The 17,816-nt window shown below is 42.3% G+C and overlaps 1 protein-coding gene across 2 annotated transcripts; it reads left to right on the plus strand.

Moving 5' to 3' along the window:
* The first annotated feature begins 5,126 nt into the window (after positions 1-5,126).
* On the plus strand, positions 5,127-16,476 carry LOC139563033 (complement C1q tumor necrosis factor-related protein 4-like). Of its 2 annotated transcripts, none has more exons than XM_071381286.1 (2): positions 5,127-5,256; positions 14,662-15,881. In XM_071381286.1, exon 2 carries the CDS (start codon positions 14,667-14,669, stop codon positions 15,753-15,755), a length of 1,089 nt encoding a protein of 362 aa, XP_071237387.1. In that variant the 5' UTR covers positions 5,127-5,256; positions 14,662-14,666; the 3' UTR covers positions 15,756-15,881. The 2 variants fall into 2 exon arrangements, with proteins under 2 accessions (XP_071237387.1, XP_071237386.1); XM_071381285.1 differs by lacking the exon at positions 5,127-5,256 and adding an exon at positions 8,149-8,236 and having other exon boundaries at positions 14,662-16,476.
* Positions 16,477-17,816: the final 1,340 nt, after the last annotated feature.

The raw sequence follows: 17,816 nt of genomic DNA on the forward strand, positions 1-17,816 counted from the left end.
TGAAAAAATCTCTTCCAATAACTGATTCCTCATGCTGTTGTCATTCTTGTGAATAGAGTAAAGTGGAGAAAATCAGACTCCCTTTGTCACGATACCCTTTTCTCCTCTGTAGGGCAAGGCTATGTCACAGCCAAGCTGAAGTGAGTCATAGATTGATGATGGCTGTGCTTTTGAGGTTAGACAGTGGACTGCTTATACCTGCAAGGGCATCTTGTTAATGCCACCAAGCCTGTACAGTCTGTTCTTCTACACTGAGGAAGAACTGTGTCTGTCAGTCCAGTAGATCTAAGTGTTATGGTATGTGTCCTCCCTTTGTCGATATATTCATCCTTAAAAATTCAGTGTACATTCCTTGCTGTAATATATATCCTAATTACATCAATACAGATCATGCTCAATTAGATTACATGGATCAGATTACGAAAATCACATTGTTATTTTCATAGCAGGTGGAATAATTATGCCTGGAATGTTAGCTTACTTTGGAGATGGGGATGAGATAGGACAGGCGTGTGAAATCCCTTTGGTTTTGGGTGAAAGCACTTCCGTATGTAACAAGATTATAGACTGGAGTCAGGAAATGATTCTTCAGAATGTGAAGCATGAAGGCCACAATTTGTCAGGTGAGATAGAAATAAATCAGAACCATAGGACAAGAATGACGTGGACATGGGGTTGTGGATTCTCTTTCCAGGGATGATATTCACCTCGGTTGAATATTCCTATCGTGTGCGGATTCCAACACTACACTCATGACCAGTGTTATTTCTGTATTCCATCGTTGCCTCTTGCTGTGGCTAATCTGTCTTCATTTCAAAAGGATCATCTCGAATCTCCGTAAGATCCATTGCCAATAACAAATTGTGTACCAATTAGTTCCTCAGACTGTTCTACAAAAACAGCTAATGAGGAAAGTAGGCCAGCCCAACTCTCAAACATGGTCTTAGGTATACGGTCTCAAAGGGTCCCCATGCCACCTCCAACAGTACGTACATTTCAAAGGGGCACGTGGTTTGTAGAACAATACTTTCCGCGCGCAGCATTGTGAGGCCTGAAGATAAAACGGATGCTCCTTTCATCTCCTTCATGTTAATTGTTGAGATTAAAAACATTTATGAGTAGCGTCATTTTATGACACACATATACAGTGCACATTTAGGAGAGATGTGAACAATAGGCGAAAAAGCACTGGCTTTTGACTGTGTACTGTGACTGCGTTCTTATTATAAATCAAGAATACAGAAACTATTCGGGACAGTATTGAGGTCCTTAGTGCAACATTGAGTAACCATTTGCAGATTGCTACCCTGAATTATTAACCAGGGGGAAATTGTGATCGCTTTAATGGAAATCACTTGTTACATCACTGTCCTATGGGAATATTCCATCCTCTTCTGCTGATCAAACCAGTCCTTCCTTTGCTCATCTCATCTACTTGCACATCATCTTCTGCACATCTATCACTCCGGTGTTAATGGTGAGTTGTAATTATTTCGCCACTATGGCCTATTTATTGCCTTACCTCCCTAATCTTATTACATTTGCACACACTGTATATCGATCTTTCTATTGTGTTATTGACTGTACGTTTGTTTATCCCATGTGTAACTCTGTTGTTTTTGTCGCACTGCTTTGCTTTATCTTGGCCAGGTCGCAATTGTAAATGAGAACTTGTTAACTTGTTTACCTGGTTAAATAAAGGTGAAATTATTTTTTATTTTTTATTTTTATTCACATGCCACCAGCAGATACCTTCCATAGATGGGGATCCTAATAAAATACCAAAATAACAAATAGATCCCTCTGCATTACATTTTTATGCTTGGCATGCATGAATAAGTATTCGCTCAATAGGCCCTGATTTGAAACCAGAAGAGATATATTTAAGCAATAAACACGTCAGGTTTTTCCTCATAAACATTCCCTCCAACTTTCTCCCCTACCCTCCATAGCCATGATGTCAAAGTCATGTGTGACATGTTACACCAAGGAGAAAAGGAGGATGACAAATGCTAGGATAGAAAAGGCTCAGCATCCCTAGCCGCGTCCTCCGAGCATGAGCAGACCAGCTGGCCGGTGTGTTTACGGACATATATCAATCGCTCCCTATCCCAGTCTGCTGTCCCCACATGCTTCAAGTTGGCCACCATTGTTCCTGTACCGAAGAAGGCAAAGGTAACTGAACTGAATTACTACCGCCACGTAGAACTCACTTCTGTCATCATGAAGTGCTTTGAGAGACTAGTCAAGGATCATATCACCTCCACCTTACCTGTCACCCTAGACTCACTTCAATTTGCTCACCGCCCCAATATGTCCACAGACGATGCAATTGCCATCACACTGCACACACTGAATACCTATGTAAGAATGCTGTTCATTGACTATAGCTCAGCATTCAACACCATAGTACCCTCCAAGCTCATCATTAAGCTTGAGGCCCTGGGTCTCAACCCCGCCCTGTGCAATTGGGTCCTGGACTTCCTGACGGGCTGCCCCCAGGTGGTGTAGGTAGGAAACAACATCTCCACTTCGCTGATCCTCAACACTGGGGCCCCACAAGGGTGCGTGCTCAGCTCCCTCCTGTACTCCTACAGGGAGGAGGTGAGGGTACTCGGAGTGTGGTATCAGGAAAACAACCTCTCACTCAACATCAATACAACAAAAGAGATGATCGTGAACTTCTGGAAACAGCAGAGGGAGCACCCCCCTATCCACATCGACAGGACAGCAGTGGAGAAGGTGGAAAGTTTTAAGTTCCTCAGCGTACACATCACGGACAAACTGAAATGGTCCACCCACACAGACAGTGTGGTGAAGAAGGCGCCTCTTCAACCTCAGGAGGCTGAAGAAATTTGTCTTGTCACCTAACACCCTCAAACTTTTACTGATGCACAATTGAGAGCATCCTGTCGGGCTGCATCACCGCCTGGTACAGCAACTGCACCGCCCACAACTGCCGGGCTCTCCAGAGAGTGGTGCGGTCTGCACAACGTATCACCGGGGGCAAACTACCTGCCTTCCAGGACACCTACAGCACCCGATGTCACAGGAAGGCCAAAAAGATTATCAAGGACAACAACCACCCGAGCCACTGCCTGTTTGTTCAACCCGCTACCGTCCAGAAGGCAAGGTCAGTACAGGTGCATCAAAGCTGGGACCGAGAGACTGACTGAAAAACAGCTTCTATCTCAAGGACATTAGACTGTTAAACAGCCATCACTAACACAGAGTGTCCATGTATGCAGCCTACTGTAACGGTTTTGACTTGAGGTTATTTATAGGGGTGCCAGGTAGGTTGTGCCTACCAGAGAAAGCATGGGTTTCTCCTTTTAGTTTGGGAGGGAATGAGTCCCATCTGGTCCGTCAAGTCACACCAATACAAAGGACTTATATAAAAGTCAAGATGGAAATATACTTTTCATAAACCCCTTAAAACATTGGAAAGAACTTCAAACAAGTGTATTCTTTTGCGTAGTTGTATTAACAACATAAATGATCACACACCCCCACACACAATATAACAAATCAATGCACTTATGTTCATTTAGAAATGTCCTGTACCTCGGGCATAAAAAGAGTCCAGCCCGGTAAATAAGTTCAGTGATACGGACTTAAAATCATTGGCCACTTTAATAAATCGATCACTAGTCACTTTAATAATGCCACTTATGTTTACATATCTTGCATTACTCATCTCATATGTATATACTGTATTTTATACCATCTATTGCATCTTGCCAATGCCGCTCTGTCATTGCTCATCCATATATTTATATATACACTGCTCAAAAAAATAAAGGGAACACTTAAACAACACAATGTAACTCCAAGTCAATCACACTTCTGTGAAATCAAACTGTCCACTTAGGAAGCAACACTGATTGACAATAAATTTCACATGCTGTTGTGCAAATGGAATAGACAACAGGTGGAAATTATAGGCAATTAGCAAGACACCCCCAATAAAGGAGTGGTTCTGCAGGTGGTGACCACAGACCACTTCTCAGTTCCTATGCTTCCTGGCTGATGTTTTGGTCACTTTTGAATGCTGGCGGTGCTTTCACTCTAGTGGTAGCATGAGACGGAGTCTACAACCCACACAAGTGGCTCAGGTAGTGCAGCTCAATGTAATTTCCCATTCATAATAATAATAATGTTTTTGTTGATTACTACTCGCATTTTACGATATTTCAATGAGATTCTGTTTAAACCAGAACATATACCAATACATTTTCAGTAAATATTTTTTTAATCCACACTAGAGACCATTAAACGCCCATCAAACGTCAACCTGAACCTCTATGTGCCAGCCATTACCAGGCATGCAGCATTTATATTGACTCCGGTCTTATTGATTACCCAGGAAAGTGGAGGAAGAATGGAGGGCTACTGATCACAAAGAGTGAGAGAACTTTGGTGGCATCATCTCTCCCCTTGTTTGTTCTGAGCCAAAATTGGTATTTTGCTGCAAACATGAACAGAATGGAGGTCTACATGGTGCTGAGTTAGCAGCACCTGCTGCTGGAACACCGTGTGTGCCAAATCCTGGGAAAGTTACACATTGAAGGATTGCTCATTTAAATACGTGCAGTAGGAACATAATGTGACATTTGAATGAGAATATAAAATAAGTATTGTCAGATACATTTCAAATTGAGGGCATTACATGCTATCCTTCTTCCACCCTCTTCCCCACTGAGAATGAGGATAATGACTATAACAATGTGGATGAGTGTGAAATTGGCAACATTGTTGCAATATAACAAAGCCCTTCAGTGATTAAACCCTGACAGGCTCTCTCCTCCCCTTTCATGTGAACACGCACGCACGCACACACACACACAGCCATTATGCACACACGCAAACAAACATTCACAAACATCCAATTAGAAAACATAGGCACATTCTGGAAACACTATCTGTTTGAGATACATGGAAGATCATGCCAAGATATCACATCAAAACCCCCCCCCCCACCTTTTCCAATCCCCCCTTGTGTCACCCCGCTTCCGAAAATGCCTTAGTAGAGGAGCGCTCTGCACTTCCAGAGTCTCCCTGATCAGATGAGGAGCCCCTTCATCACTCTCATATCCTCCAGTGAGTGTGTATATATATGTGGGTGTGCTGCTTACACAGCCTCCCAGACAGCAGCAGCAGGTTGATACACACAAAGACAGTGAACGCTTCCTGGTGCAGAGCTCTTTTGGAGAACTTTGAGCATTTCTCTCCTACAGCACAGTCTACTACAAAGAGGTAAGGACACCTTGAATGAAGGATTACTGCAGTATAGAGGGGGTTACTTTTTTTTCTCTTGCATGAAGTAGATGTTGTGCATTTTTAGAATCTTGTTGCGTCTAAGCAACATGCGTTATTTGTCTGCACCGATCTACAGCAACATCAATACGGATTCTGGACGGGGTGCCAAACACTGCTGAGTAAACAGGACTATCATTTTATCTATCATGTACCCCTCTTCATCTCAGGGAGGTGAGAGGATCGCTGTAGCCTTGAGATTGTGGTTTATTAGGTGACTCCAGCAACAATGCTCTCTGCCTATGTACATCCCCTGCTGTATTCTCAATTTCTCTTCCTTTGTTCATATTTGAGTGTTTCCAATGCATAGACCAGAAGAAGGTAATAACATCTCGCAGGAGGATGCGTGGGCATGGTATATAGAATATTCATCTACAGCACATGGAGAATGCTATCATCTCCCACCCAATCCCTGGTTCAGGTTGATCTGTCAACAGCAGTGGGAGGTATAGAGAAGAAAGGAGATGATAAAACGCAGAGGGGGCTTTAATCTTAACCAATTCCAATTGGTACATAAAAGCAGAAAGAAACATAGAGACAAACGCAAACTCGGTCAGGCAGGTGTCCTAGTCAGAGAGAGTTAGTGTTTTCATTTTTTATTTTTTTTAAATGTGAGTGGGAGGATTACAGGCTCAGTCATACACACATTCGACAGAGTTGTCACTACGCATGTAGCTAAGTATCTAGATCACTGGTTTTAACCACAAAAGTTTACAATACAAAACAAGACTGTTAAACGACAAAGTGTTTGATATTTCACACAGAGGTAATATCAATGTCATTATGGTATTTTATCTTTTGTTGCTAATATTAAATCTTCCTAATTTTAAAATGTTCCAACGCAACTAATCTTGCCCTACTGCAGAGGTTTATGATACTGTAGGATAGAGGGATCTGGAAGGATAATTGTGCATAATTTACTGCATTGATTGATAGGAACATAAGCATTTCGCTGCACACACCAGAACACCTGCTAAACTGTGTACGCGACCAATACAATTTGATTTGATGATAATGCTGATGGGAGTATCATGTATATTGAGTACCCATACCATGTTCATCAAGGAAAGAGAGAAGTGGGCCTGACAGTTTCATCAATGGTGTAAAGTACTTAAGTAAAAATACTTGAAAGTACTAAAGTCGTATTTTTTTTGTTTTTTTTTTGACAACTTTTGCTTCACTACATTCCAAAAGAAAACTCCATACATTTTCCCTGACCCCCAAAAGTACTCGTTACATTTTTAATGCTTAGCAGGACAGGAAAATGGTCTAATTCACACACTTATCAAGAATCCCTGGTCATCCCTACTGCATCTGATCTGGCGGACTCACTAAACACATCCTAAAGTTTGTAAATGATGTCTGCGTGTTAGTGTGCCCCTGGCTAGCCGTGAATTTAAAAAAACAAGAAAATAGCACTGTCTGGTTTTCTTAATATAAGGAATGTGAAATGATATATACTTTTGATACTTAAGTATATTTAAAACCAAATACGTTTAGACTTTTACTCAAGTAGGATTTTACTGGGACTTTCACTTTTACTTGAGTCATTTTCTATGAAGATATCTTTACTTTTACTCAAGTATGACAATTGGGTACTTTTTCCACCACTGAGTTTCATACATTGTCCCATGGGCAGTGGTTGTTGTGTAGAGGTCCCTTCAGTCCCCAAACAGTGGCTGTGTTTGATACTCTTTGCTGTGAGTCTTCCTCAGCACTTTAAATCTTGAGATCCATTTGAATCCAGTCCAACTATGGACCCGTTTGGGGAGCTGTCAAGTCAACTGCTCAGTGAGCCTCTTCTCTTCACACAATCAATATGTGAGATACTCACCAGGTGTCTTGCTCCTGTTGGTAGGGTGTAGATCGAACACAAACCGTGCTTCGCTGTTAATGGACTGTGTCTGTGTACTCCTGAGTCATTACTGCTGTCCCATTATAAATGATGGGACTGTGCATCAAGGGCCAGTCCAGGGAAAGCTTTTCCTCTCCGTTTTTTTAATCATGATGGTATGCGCAAAACATCAAATAGTTTCACAGATACAGATTAATTCTCAAGCCTGACATTTTAAAAAGCTCTTTGCTCTCATTTCCCCCTGTTGCTGGTTCTCTCTCTCCTACCCCTTTTCTCTCGTTTGAGCCAATGACCCCAGATGGTGACAGATCCATGCCTCGTGTTAAGGCTCCACTTGAGCAGTGAGATGACATCTGACGAGGATGTGACTAATAAGAGGGACAGAAGCGGCAGGGACCCGTCATATGATCTCAGATACCAGGGTCCTCTGAAGTCTTCACTTTGATATGCATCCACACTCAGGGGTAGATGTACTAAAATTGGCTTAACCATTGGTCAGTCACCTGCGCGGTCGAAGAAAATATCCATCTGATCCCCAATGTCAGTGGTGCAAAGATAATAAAAAACATCCTTATTCAAAGCAGATATCATGGCACAAGGCGAGACCCAGATGCAGACACAGGAGGCAGATGGTTGGAGTTTTACAATATTTATTAATCCAATAGGGTAAGGCAAGAGAATGGTCGTGGACAGGCAAAAGGGTCAAAACCAGTTCAGAGTCCAAAAGGTACCGAAGGGCAGGCAGAATCAAGGTCACGGCAGACAGGATGATCAGGCTGGCGGGAAAGTAGTCCAGAGTCAGACAGGGGTCAAAACCGGGAAGACTATCAAAAAGAGAATAGCAAAAAAGGGGTACGGGAAAAACACGCTGATTGACTTGACGAACATACAAGACGAACTGGCACAGAGAGACAGGAAACACAGGGATAAATACACTGGGGAAAATAAGCGACACCTGGAGGGGGTGGAGACAATCACAGGAACAGGTGAAACAGATCTGGGCGTGACAGCAGAAGTAGGTGATGCTAAGCAGAAATGTACATTTTGGAAATGCAGAGAAGGGTGGTGAGTTTATTGAGAGGAAAATCTACAGTCAACACTTAACTTTATCTTAAATTTACAATAACATGTCATGTACGCACATCTTCCATTGATAAATGCACCAACTAACCAAATGAACTGTTGTTCATAGATCAATGATCGGATGACAAAAGTTATGGTATCAGCCATATGTCTGGTGCCTACAGGGTTGTAACTATGGCATAGTGGCGGTACACCTCATTGTCATGCATGATTTACATGAATTACCACAGATAGCTGACAGAAGGATGCTATTATGCTGGAATTAGGATTGAGCAGGTTATTTTCAGAGGCTGATCATATGGGAGAGAGGGGACTATTTCACCACTTTATGCCTATGAGAGAGATTGAGTGGCTCGCTCATTGAGATTGCCTCTCATTACCTTTAGGTTGTGTGGCAATGATGTTCTTTGAAAGTGTAAAAACACATTTCACACATAAATCTAATTTTAGTTACTATGAAAATGTAGGCTTTTAACTTGTTTTTTCTCTGTTGATTTTCACGAGTGGGATATACAGTATTATCCTCTGTGTAGTATATCCTGTAAGTGGAAATATAATAAGAAGCATAAAATAAAAATAGGAATAAATAAGAGAAGCCACTTCTCATATTTGAAAGTAGACCAAAGAAAAATGAGAACGCAATAAACAAATATAGATTTTGGTCAAATTTTGAATATGGATATGATTCCACTGTGTTTCTGTGTGCCTATTTCATTTAAACCTTGTGTATCATATAACATGAACCTGAAATATGCTGTAGCAACATGATGTCTGATTAACATAATCCTATATAAACAACTCCTAGTTGGCTGTTACTTTTAGGTTCTTTTTAAGAGGTGGTTATGCTGGGTTATTGAAAACCTAATTATCAGGGCATTATTATAAACACTGTTGATGTTTACCCTTGACAGCAGTGCTATTGCCATGGTCATGTGCTTGCGAAAATTAGTTTGTGCTTGATTACATGTTTTTGTGGGTCAATGCCAAATGTTGAGGTTTTTGTGATCCTGTCTTCCTGCTTACAAGATTCAGCAGACAAAGTGTTGTCCCAAAGCCACTCCTGCGTTATCTTGGCTGTGTGCTTAGTGTCGTTGTCCTGTTGGAAGGTGAACCTTCGCCCCCAGTCTGAGAACCTGCTCCAGAGCGCTCAGGACTTCATCAAGGATCTCTCTGTACTTTGCTTCATTCATCTATCCCTCGATCCTGATTAGTATCTCAGTCCCTGCCGCTGAAAAACATCCCCACAGCAGGATGCTGCCACCACCATGCTTCACCATAGGGATGGTGCCAGGTTTCCTCCAGACTTGCTTGGCATTCAGGCCAAAGTGTTCAGTCTTGGTTTCATCAAATCTAATTGTATTAGTCACATTCCTTGAATACAACAGGTGTGGACCTTACAGCTTACTTACAAGCCCCTAACCAACAATGCAGTAAAAAAAAATATAGAAATAAATACGGATAAGAATAAGAAATAAAAGTAACACGTAATTAAAGAGCAGCAGTAAAATAACAATAGCGAGACTATATACAGGGGGGTACTGGTACAGAGTCAATGTGCGGGGGCACCGGTTAATTGAGGTAATATGTACATGTTGGTAGAGTTATTAAAGTGACTATGCATAGATGATAACAACAGAGAGTAGCAGCGGTGTAAAATAGGCGGGGGGGGGGGGGGGCAATGCAAATAGCCTGATTAGGTGTTCAGGAGTCTTATGGCTTGGGTGTAGAAGCTGTTTGGAAGCCTCTTGGACCTAGACTTGGCGCTCTGGTACCGCTTACCGTGTGGTAGCAGAGAGAACAGTGTATGACTAGGGTGGCTGGAGTCTTTGACAATTTTTAGGGCCTTCCTCTGACACTGCCTGGTATAGAGGTCCTGGATGGCAAGGAGCTTAGCCCCAGTGATGTACTGGGCCGTTCGCACTACCCTCTGTAGTGCCTTGCGGTCGGAGTGCCTTGCGGTCGGAGGCCCGAGCAGTTGCCATACCAGGCAGTGATGCAACCAGTCAGGATGCTCTCGGTGATGCAGCTGTAGAACCTTTTGAAGATCTGAGGAAAAATCTTTTCAGTCTCCTGAGGGGGAATAGGTTTTGTCGTGACCTCTTCACGACTGTCTTGGTGTGCTTGGACCATGTTAATTTGTTGGTGATGTGAACACCAAGGAACTTCAAGCTCTCAACCTGCTCCACTGCAGCCCTGTCAATGAGAATGGGGGCGTGCTCGGTCCTCTTTTTCCTGTAGTCCACAATCATCTCATTTGTCTTGATCACATTGAGGGAGAGGTTGTTGTCCTGGCACCACACGCCCAGGTCTCTGACCTCCCTATATGCTGTCTCGTCGTTGTCAGTGATCAGGCCTACCACTGTTGTGTCATCGGCAAACTTAATGATGGTGTTGGAGTCGTGCCTGGCCATGCAGTCATGAGTGAACAGAGAGTACAGGAGGGTACTGAGCACACACCCATGAGGGGCCCATGTGTTGAGGATCAGCGTAGCAGACGTGTTGTTGCCTACCCTTACCACCTGGATCCAGTTGCAGATGGAGATGTTTAGTCCCAGGGTCCTTAGCTTATTGATGAGCTTTGAACACTGAGCTGTAGTCAGTGAATAGCATTCTCACATAAGTGTACCTTTTGTCCAGGTGGGAAAGGGCAGTGTGGAGTGCAATAGAGATGTATCATCTGTGGATCTGTTGGGGCGGTATGCAAATTGGAGTGGGTCTAGAGTTTCTGGAACAATGGTGTTGATGTGAGCCATGACCAGCCTTTCAAAGCACTTCATGGCTACAGACGTGAGTGCTACGGGTCGGTAGTCATTTAGGCAGGTTACCTTAGTGTTCTTGGGCACAGGGACTGGTGGTTTGCTTAAAACATGTTGGTATTACAGACTCGGACAGGGAGAGGTTTAAAATGTCATTGAAGAGAATCTTGAGAATCAGAGAATATTGTTTCTCATGGTTTAAGAGACTTTAGGTGCCTTTTGGCAAACTCCAAGTGGGTTGTCATGTACCTTTTAATGAGGAGTGGCTTCCGTCTGGCCACTCTACCATAAAGGCCTAATTGGTGGAGTGCTGCAAAGATTGTTGTCCTTCTGGAAGTTTCTCCCATCTCCACAGAGAAACTCTGGAGCTCTGTCAGAGTGACCATCGGGTTCTTGGTCATCTCCCTGATCAAGGCCCTTCTCCCCCAATTGCTTAGTTAGGATGGGCAGCCAGCCCTTGGAAGAGCCTTGGTGGTTCCAAATTTCTTGCATTTATTAATGATGGAGGCCACTGTGTTCTTGGGAACCTTTAATGCTGCAGAAATGTTTTCGTACCCTTCCCCAGATCTGTGCCTCAACACAATCCTGTCTCGGAGCTCTACAGACAATTCCTTCAACCTCATGACTTGGTTCTTGCTCTGACATGCACTGTCAACTGTGGGACCTTATATAGACAGGTGTGTGCCTTTCCAAATCATGTCCAATCAATTGAATTTACCTCAGGTGGACTCCAATCAAGTTGTAGAAACATCTCAAGGATGATTAATGGAAACAGGATGCACCTGAGCTCAATTTTGAGTCTCATATCAAAGGGTCTGAATACTAATGTAAATAAGGTATGTGTTTTTTATTTTTAATACATTTGCAAAAAAATCTTGTTTTTGCTTTGTCATTATGGGGTATTGTGTGTAGATTGATGAGGGAAAAAACAATAATTTAATACATTTTAGAATAAGGCTTTAACGTAACAAAATGTGGAATAAGTAAAGGGGTAAAGGGTGAATACTTTCCGAATGCCCTGTATGTTGCACATATAACATATTATATTTGTTATATATTATGTGACATTTTACTTGAGTATACGAGAATATACTTCCAGAAATTGATTAATATCATTGCAAACGTACGATAGGCTAATATTTACGTTTAAGTAATATCCCTTAACTGAGAGTCTACTATTGCACGTATCTAAATTAACATTCTACAACCTAGGCCCACTTTTGGATCCATCCACACTCCAGGGATGAGACTATTTGGCCACCATTGGGACTTATTCATTTCTGAGCATTTGTTTGTTGTCACCTCTAGCAGATGGCTCAGCGTGGTGGAATGCTTTTCACCAACAGCATTAAAGTGAGGAAATGCTGCTCACTCTTAACTTATTTTGGACTCTCATAGCCCCTGGTTATTGCACAGTGTCCCGAAAAAAAACATGCACACACTCAAAATAGATTTCAAAATATTAAATAATTACCAACAAAGCTATCAACATTCAAAATAGAAGTGATTATGTATTCTGCTGATATTAGGTTGAATAGAAAAACATAATTGTAAATGCCTCCAATGTAATTGAAGATGTGATGAATATCTACACAGACAATGTCACATTCACTGTAAGGGCAAGACTCAGCCCTCAGTCAGCTTGCCATTTAGATTTATTCACTAGCGATTGATTCATCTTTGGATGGAAACAGGGATGCTGCGCTCATGGAGCAGGTTTCAACATGTCACTCTGCATCAACCATGAAGAAATGAGCAACCTCTTTGCAGCAGGCTAGTCAAATGCAGAATGCAACAAATCTTTGAGGCTGCTGTCACACAATACTAGAACTGTCGTTCACTGATAGCCTCACAGCAGCTGAAACCCTCCCCCCCAAAAAATATGTATCTAGTTGAAAACGGCGTATGTTGCATCGATTTTAGTCAGTGTACAAATGTACTACAATGTGTAAATAATATAATTTTTATCATAAAGTCAGTATCTTCCAAAACTGAGATTTGCAACAGCTGTTATAATGAAAAAGGTTTGATTCACATGGCCTGACCATAATTATCACTGAGCTACAGACTCGTCTCTAGCCAGTAAAGGGTTAACGCATGTAATTGGATGAATGGATATTGTGGTTCGCCACTGCGTCTAACACGGCGTTGGGAACTTCTCCAGAACAACCGGGAGGAGTGCCTTTGTACCGCATTCCAGTGGCAGACTCAATGATCACTGTTTTGGTCAAAATGAGAATTGAGACGTTGCGCACACAACCCAACTACTTGTCAATATTCCAAAATGCATACCAATTCGCAAGCATCTTGTTGTATAACATGATTTGCTATGAAACTCTGCCAGACGGACACTCCGGTAATAGACAGTGAGAAAGTTGAAAAAACCAAAAGTCCAAATGAATTAGAGATTTCTTGATTTATCTTAGATTAATTCGTACTATTTTTGAGGGCGAAATCTTGCGACCGTGACTCGAGAAGGACAAGCAGCAATAACTGCTAGAGTACAATATAGCAAACATAACACCCACATCGAAACACACCGCCAAGACGCAAATCTCGTTCAACCCCCCCTTCAATGACAGAGGAAAGGAAGATAACTATGTGTATTGTGTTCATGTCAGTCCAAGTGCTGTTTATAAATAGTAATATCAATCCCATGGGATCTCATGTTTTTCTGTTTAATTCCTTCTTTTCTGTTTGAAATTATAAGACTCCCCATGGAATAACCTATTGTATGTTGATAAAGTCAATTTAAGACATGGTCTGAAACTCCTTCTGACAGGTCCACTTCTGTTATGGCTTTAGTGATGACTCCACACAGGCAGGAAGAGAAGATCTCATTAGTGTTTTGAACTTTAGTAGCCATACTAGGAAATTACTGTATGATATCGAAATCTGCCTGCATTGATCCTAAAATCAATATTTACTGCAACACACACAGACATTTGACAGATGACAGGACCTAGTAGACCAGACTTTGTTTACCCTCAATAAAAAAGAAACAGTCCGATTAGTGTGATTTGGATCAAGCCTTGACGATGATCGCTGGCGTGTTTCAAAGCAAGCCCCTTTGTCAAAGCACTATCACATTTACAAAGATATTGGGATCAATGTACTGTAGTGATGAGACAGGAGAGAATTAAGTCGTGATATAATTGATGTTGAGTAAACGGATGACTTTGGGTGAAGATGAATGTGTGTTTTCTCCAGTTGGTTTGGCACCTCGGCCAGCGGAGGGCAAATATTCTTGTCTATCTTTTTGTTCCTTCATTAGCCCGAGTAAAATGAAATGCTAATTAGGGACGTATTAAATGCTGCTTCCGTTTGGGGTAAACATATTTTCAAAGCAAGTGTCTCAGAGAAGATTGAATCCTCAATGGATCCAGGTGGTATTGAATCACGAATAACAATCTCACTTGTTTCTGATTTTACTTCTCAATAGAGCTGGCAAAGACTTGAGCTATTCGATTGTTGACATACAGTCAATTTATATATACCCTGCACCATGGTATCACACTGCTACGGAACTGCTTTTTAACATGCACACAGTGCTCTCTTTTGGTCTGTTATGGTATATCTGTTGTGTATTATATTGAGATTAAGCACCTGACTTTGTTGTTTAATTAACTGGGCCAAACTTTTTCCCAACAGGAAAGATGACTATATCAGCTAGCCGTCTCCTGATTGGCCTGATGTGTCAGGTAACCTGCACGTGGGCCTTCGCTCGCCTGCCCGAGGATGCAGAACTGCGTTCTGCCTTTTCAGTGGCACGCACCAGCAGCATGGAGGGTGGACCAAAGATGGTGGTGACCTTTGACAAGGAGTATGTTAACATCGGTGGGGACTTTGATCCAAAGGCAGGCATGTTCCGCTGCCGCATCCCGGGAGCATACTACTTCTCCTTCACAGTGGGGAAGTTCCCCAGTCGTGACCTGTCAGTCATGCTAATGAAGAACAGGAATGAGGTGCAGGCAATTGTGTATGATGAGAATGCGGGAGAGGAGCGTAAAGTGCAGAGCCAAAGCGCCATGCTGCAGCTGGACTTTGGTGACACAGTCTGGCTCCGCCTTCACGGTGATCCCCGCTATGCCATCTACAGCAACACAGGTCACTACACCACCTTTAACGGCTACCTAATCTACCCTGACACCTACACCTTCCAAGACCCCAAGCACGAGGACCCAACTCCCAAGTATGGAAACGAGGCGAATGCCAATGACCACACCCTAACAGACCAGGATAGGCTGGGAGAAAGGGACAACGTAGAGAAGAGAGAGGAGGTAGAGGATAAAGAGGAGGACCAGAGGTCAGCCTTCTCCGTTGGCCGCACTCAGAGCATCGTAGGGGTGGACCAGGGCTTCACAGAGCACCGTCCTATCGCCTTTGACACAGACTTTGTCAACATTGGCGCTGACTTTAACGTCACCGAAGGTGTATTCACCTGCCGTATTCCAGGAGCCTACTTCTTCTCCTTCAATGCTGGCAAGCTTCCCCACAAAACCCTGTCAATCAAGCTGATGAAGAACCACCTGGAGGTGCAGGCCATGATCTACGATGACAGTGATACTGAGAAGGCTCTGCAGAGCCAAAGTCTGATGCTGTCTCTGCGCCGTGGTGATATCGTCTGGCTTTATAGCCACCAACGCAATGGCTTTGGAGCATACAGCAACCATGCCAAGTATATAACCTTCACTGGCTTCCTGGTCTATCCAGAAATACAAAAACCAGCCACCAATCAGCAGTAACAGCAGAGCCGGAAGGGACAGTGTCAAGAACACAGTTGGCTGTGGACCTACTACACTCAATTATTCTATGTCCAGCTAATTCTTTCAATGGGTGTACTTTGTCAAACTCCAACTTGCAGTCTTGCATTAATGAAGATGTTATTATGTGCTAGCATTTCTGATATTTTCAGGATATGATGTCTCAGTTAATACTTATTTGGATTTTTAACATACCTTTATCAATGTCTTGAAAGGCATGGTCAAATAATGGGGACACTTGTTTTGTGTCAAAATGAGTATTTTTCCTTCTTTTCAGAGTGAGTTTCTGCTAAGGCCAGTGTCTGATCACAATGAAATAAAATGGCATTTTGAACCTAAAAGCATGACCAACATTTAGAATAAATGTCCTCTTACAGTGCAGGGCTGTCCATTGGACAGACACCATACTCATCCTGGTTGTAGCTTGAAGTCTGAGCACATTCTCACAGAGCACATGCTAGTTTTGGACCTCGGGGCACCAGGCTCATAATTTGATTTCTAACTTAGCAGAGTTTAATTTATTTCCTCAGATGGTGACCGCTGTGGAGAAAATTGAATTGCCTATATCATCCCTTATGATAATCGTGCCGGTTTAATTCACACACCCCCAAGAGAGAAAAATGCTGTTAAAATTGTGCCAGACTTCAGCAAATTACAGTCTCAGTTTGAGATTTTAAACATATAAAAATAGCATATAGTCCAATTGTAATGATAATTTTACACTCCAGCAAATACTGTATTTTGATTCTCCACGTCACACCTTGATCTGTTTCACCTGTTTTGTGCATGTCTCCACCCCCCACCAGGTGTCTCCCATTTGTCCCCATTATCCCCTGTGTATTTATACAAGTGTTTTCTGTTTGTCTGTTGCCAGTTAGTCTTGTCAGCGTGTTTTCCCTGTTTGAGTCGCTGTTTTCTAGTCTTCCCAGTTTTGACTGCTCTGACCCTGCCTGCCGTTCTGTACCTCCTTGACTCTCCCCTGGATTACTGACCTCTACCTGCCCCCTTGTATAATAAATACGAGAACTGTACTATCCGCCTCCTGTGTCTGCATCTGGGTCACATCCTGAGTTGTGTGGGCCTATTGGGTTATGTACACCATCTCTGGGTAGTGTTCCTTCTCAGTTTGAATTAGCATCTTATCAAAAGGAATTAACACAAAATGTGACACTTGCTGAATAATGAGACTATTTCAGTAATAGTTAGTCTCCCACTTAATGGTCATCTACTATGCTAACAGCAGGTTGATGTTTGTCATGAATCTTGCCCTGGAGGCAGAACTGAGCCATTTCCGCTAGCTGCAGTCAAAATGTTATAGGCTTTAGGGTTAGCAGTGTAGTTAAGGTTATGTTTAAAATCAGATTTGTATGACTTTGTGGCTGTGCCAGCTAGTGACTACTCAGCAGAGCTGCCTCCAGAACAAGATTCTTGAAGAATAATGCTTACCTGCCTGTGATTGCAGTGTCAGGCATATACTCACTCCTGTGGTGCTGCTGCCCTTACACAACCTACTTTTAGAGCACATCCTTCGTCACACTCTTGACTCCCTAATGCCCAAGTGTCACTAATTGTGGCAACTTTTGTACCCTGAGGCTGGAATGACTTTTTCGATACAGCAAATTTATTAAATATGAAACAGATGTATAATTTTTCAATTTGTATGGGAAAATTGTAGTTTAGCATTTGCTTTGTAGTTCTAATTTTAATCATTATGTGCATGGGAAATAGTCCTCGTGTTGAGTGGACCAAATTTGTAGAACAGCTTTAATTATATTTAAAAACCACTAGCATGACAACTTGAGAGATTAACGAACCCACAAAAAGTATTATTTCTTAGAGCTCAGTGAGATCAATTTCCAGAGAGATAACCGGCATTATGATATTGGGAATTGAGTCTTGGAGAATATTTTGACTAATAATTTCATGCATGCTGTCATGGAGAATAATCGTCTAACAGCTTTGAAGATCTTTGTAATGAGACCGTATTTCTATCCATAACTTTTTGTTGTTGTAAATAACACATTGGTGACCTGTGCTTATATC

Source organism: Salvelinus alpinus, chromosome 33 (assembly GCF_045679555.1).
Source record: "Salvelinus alpinus chromosome 33, SLU_Salpinus.1, whole genome shotgun sequence".
NCBI classification, from domain to species: domain Eukaryota; kingdom Metazoa; phylum Chordata; class Actinopteri; order Salmoniformes; family Salmonidae; genus Salvelinus; species Salvelinus alpinus.